Genomic DNA, 4,018 nt, shown 5'->3' with positions numbered 1-4,018 from the left:
GGACAGATGTTCTTTTGGGTTCAATATGTTTGCATAGTGACTTGCAACCATGGGACTGGTGTTCAAGGACCCTCTTGGTTCCTTCAGTTCCTAGGTTCTTTCTTGCCTAGATTTGACACTTTGTTTCAACAGAAGAGCTGATATTCTCTAGTGAAGGCTATTAGTTTGGGCACAAGTGGTAACCTAAACCTGTTCCAACCTGTACATACAAACCTGCAAGATGGTCTCATTTCAGTCCTTCTGTTTTTCTTTTCTTCCCTCAGAGCCAAAACCTGTGTTTATAAACCAGGAGAAGGTGCAGAAAGAGCTGAGTGCTGCCCTGGCAGCAAGTGCCTCCCTCAGCTGTGAAGTAGCACAGGATCCAACCGAAGTAAAATGGTACAAGGATGGAAGACTGCTTGCCTCCTCCAGAAAGTTCAGAATGGAATCTGTGGGCAAAACACGGCGTCTGGTTGTGGAGCAGCTGGAGAAGAAAGATGCTGGAGAATACATCTGCGAGGCTGCTGGCCAGAAGATGACCTTCAAGTTGGAAACAACTGGTGAGCATTCGCTTTGGGAGCACTAAGCAGCTGTTTATGTGGCTTAGAGGAGGACTGGCTGTCTTCTACCCTGTGGGCATGGAACAGCCACAATTCCCCCTGAGGGAATATTTGAATATATTAATTCCTTTGGCTATGTTAGAGCTCATCATGAGGTCAGCTGTTGTTCTTTAAATGCTCGGAGTCTAGCAATGTGGGGAAGTGGACTGCTATTTGCTGTTGAGCTTTAGGCTAAGAAGCCTGATTTTAGAGGACCTGACTTCCCCTTTCCCTTCCCCTCTCCTCCCCTTCTCCCTGGACTGAGCCTGCGTGGTTTGAGAATGATTTCAGATCAAGGTAAATGAGGAATAGCCATGTGAAAACCTGTTGTTTTACTGCACTATAAGAGACACTTAGTCAAAAGACAAGTGTGTGTTCCAAGCTTGAGATTGCAGGAGATCCTAGAAACAACTCAGCTGCTCAAACCTGTAGTCTGGCTGAATATTTTATTGTCAGTTATGGTCAGGAGGAGATGCTTGAGTAAGACAAATAAAAGGTCATGGGTAACTTGGTCCTTCTTGTGATATACTTCTAGGCTTTCATCAGGGAAAAGCTTAATTAGTCCAAATAATCATAGCAGAAAGCACACCAAGAGCATGAGAGTGAAATTTATACTTTCTTGACGTGAAGGAAAATTTTACCTGGTTCTGCCATTCCCCAAATGTTTGTTTCCTTATGACAAGAAGAACTTTGCAAAAGTAATTTTTTTTTTTCAGTCTTGAGTGCAACACAAAAAGGGGTAAAATCTAGGAGGCCACCTGAAATGTTTTTTCCATCTGGAAGGATCCATTTAAGAGCACCCATGGACCTGGTTATGAACAAGTTTTCTTCTTTGCAAAGGCTGTTGCTTAATTAGCAGATACTGTACCTGGGAGAGTGTGAAAGACAGAACTGTTTTTCTTTTATTGTCTCAAAGTTTGCTTTCTTGAGGCCTTTCTGATGATAAGACTCTGACAGGCAACTGCTAACTATCCAGGAGGGTGAATGGTGGGTGTTATCGTGCCATCCCTGCTTAGGACTGCAAAGATAAGCAGGAACAAGACAAGCAGTCTTTTCCAGGGGTGCTGCTGGGAGGAGCAGACCCCTGCAGAAGGTGGTAAATCTTGTGTCTGGCAACAGAGACCTCCAACCCTTGCTGGCTTATCTGTGGGACAGGAATGTCAGAAAAGTTAGTTTTAAATCATTTTACAAAGAAGTGTTTGTTAAGAAGAAGAAAAACCCCCACTGAAATGGGGGATAAAAGGCCCTCGCTAAACTGGGGACTTTGGAGACAAACTCCCAAAGACACCTTTGACGGAGAATTCCCTGAGGGGAAAACTTTGTCGGAAGAACCCCGGGACCGGCTTGCTGCGGAACTCCCTGGCTGTCTCCCATCCCCTGCGGCTATCAGACGAGTTCCTGAGATCAACGGACCTACTGTGTACCTCGCTGGACCCACGGTGGTGACTATCTCTTTCGCTCTCTGCAAAGACTCCTTGCTTACATTTCCTACTTTTTCTATCGCCTACCTTCCCTTCCCCATCTCCCTAAAAATAGCTAGGACAATAATAAACTGGTTGGACCAACATTTGAACCATTGCTTCTTAATCTCACGCCGGGTATACACATATCAAAGAACCTTGCCTCCCTCCTACAAATTGGAGCGAGACAGAGAGGAAGAGGGAAGTAACTTGTTTTGGAAGTCCTGATGCTATTCAAGCATTCAAGGCCAGGCTGGATGGGGCTTTGTGCAATCTGGTGTAGAGGGAAGCATCCCTGCCTACAGCAGAGGGGGGTTGGAACTGGATGATCTCAAAGGTCCCTTCCAACCTAAACCTTTCTCTGATTCCTTTGATGATTCTGTTTCTCAGCTGCTGGTGTGAGATCTCCAACCTCTCCCCGTTGTCTTTCAGTGCGCAGATGAAGCTGGTGAAAGGTCTGCAGCCCCTGGAATTCCCTGAGAAGGGAACTGTCACCTTTTCGGTGGAGGTGTCCCATGAGGATGTGGAAGGGACTTGGCAGAAGGACGGCGTGCGGCTGAAGCCTGCACCAAATATCACGATGGGTGCCCAGGGGAAGAAAGAAGATGACCTTGAAGATGCAGGACTCATTTCCTTTAAAGCAGAAGGCATTAATTCATCGGGGAGGCTCACTGTGACAGGTTGGTGCAAGGTGTAATCATCTGCTCTTGTCCCAGATTACTTGAACAGCAGAACCAGCTTTCCTTCCAGCTGCAAAGAATGTTATGCACTGGGCTATTGCCACCAGAGTATCCGTGAAATATCAAGAGGATTGTTGTAACATGATTGTATCTAGCACAAGTAATGATAATGTGCTCAAATTCCAACTAAATCCACATCCTTCTTTCTCCTTCTCAGAATTGCCTGTGAAAATCAGCAGACCATTTGCAGACATTAGCGTCATTCAGAAGGACAAGGTCACATTTGAGTGTGAGCTGTGCAGGCCCAAGGTGGACATCAAGTGGTTCAAGGTATGGCATGTAATGGTATTTTCATTTCTGACTTGTCTGGAAATGAATGAGAGCCTTTAATTTCACTTCCAAGGGATGCGAGTCTGAGCTTTTGCTTGATAGCTTTTGCACTGCTCTCTTTTCTTTATGCTCTTTTATTTGCCCAGATCAGCACTCTTTGTTATTATGTCCTGAGTTCATTTATCAAGTTGAAATGGAAGTTTGTTTTGGGTTTATTGTGAACTCCTCAGGTCATGCTGCACAAAATATTGTTGGTTGGAGTAGAGTCTTGAGCTTCAAGTCTAACACAGAAATTCTCAGCCGGGATTTTGTAGCCTTGTTGTGAACTGGGTTTTTGGGGTGAAATCTGAGTTTTCTTTGCACCTGACAGTGTGAGAATTTGCTCTGGCCCTTTGTGTACCTCCCCGGTGCTCAGCTGTTCCTTCCCTTACTTGGGGATAACGTCATTTATTCAAGGTGATGTCCAAACAGGCTTGTTAACAGTCCTCCGCAGTGCTTTAAGCTGTCATAGGTCAGCCAGAATTTCTGCATGTTCTATAGCCATTCCTACATGTTGAAAACACTGCACTGTGCTTAAGCTTCAGCATATGTTCCAGTAAGCACAGTTCCATTAATTCTAGGGGAGTGGGTGAATTAAGCATATATCTGAAGGCTGCCTTTGCTCAGTGCAGAGATGGAAGGACTAATGGAGATCTGACTTGATATTTTCCCTTCTAGGATGGGAAGGAGCTCTGTCAAAGTAAAAAAGTGGGCATTACTTCCCAGGGAAATAAGAGAAGTCTCATTATTCACAAGTGTGAATATGAAGATCAGGGAACATCCACATCCTGAGCAGCCTAAGACAAGTTTAGGTAGTTGGCAACAGGAGTAAGGGGGCTCAGGAGGACACTGTAGAGTAGTGTGAAAAATGAGCAAAGAGAGTTACTAATTGATGCCTCTTGGAAAGTAGTCCAAGAGTGGTCCTCTTCAT

The 4,018-nt window shown here is 45.0% G+C and overlaps 1 protein-coding gene across 2 annotated transcripts; it reads left to right on the top strand.

Annotated features, from left to right (window-relative positions):
* The first annotated feature begins 223 nt into the window (after positions 1-223).
* Positions 224-3,263, top strand: LOC146756070 (obscurin-like protein 1). 2 transcript variants are annotated; one of them, XM_085524987.1, is made up of 3 exons: positions 224-539; positions 2,471-2,718; positions 2,936-3,263. In XM_085524987.1, the coding sequence occupies exons 1-3, from the start codon at positions 376-378 to the stop codon at positions 3,106-3,108; spliced, it is 585 nt and encodes a 194-aa protein (XP_085381113.1). In that variant the 5' UTR covers positions 224-375; the 3' UTR covers positions 3,109-3,263. The 2 variants fall into 2 exon arrangements, with proteins under 2 accessions (XP_085381113.1, XP_085381114.1); XM_085524988.1 differs by lacking the exon at positions 224-539 and adding an exon at positions 980-2,020.
* Positions 3,264-4,018: the final 755 nt, after the last annotated feature.

The sequence above is a fragment of the Coturnix japonica genome, chromosome 28 (genome assembly GCF_054131305.1).
Source record: "Coturnix japonica strain WE chromosome 28, WE-NBRP24, whole genome shotgun sequence".
NCBI lineage: Eukaryota > Metazoa > Chordata > Aves > Galliformes > Phasianidae > Coturnix > Coturnix japonica.
This window is presented reverse-complemented; position numbering and strand designations above follow the sequence as displayed.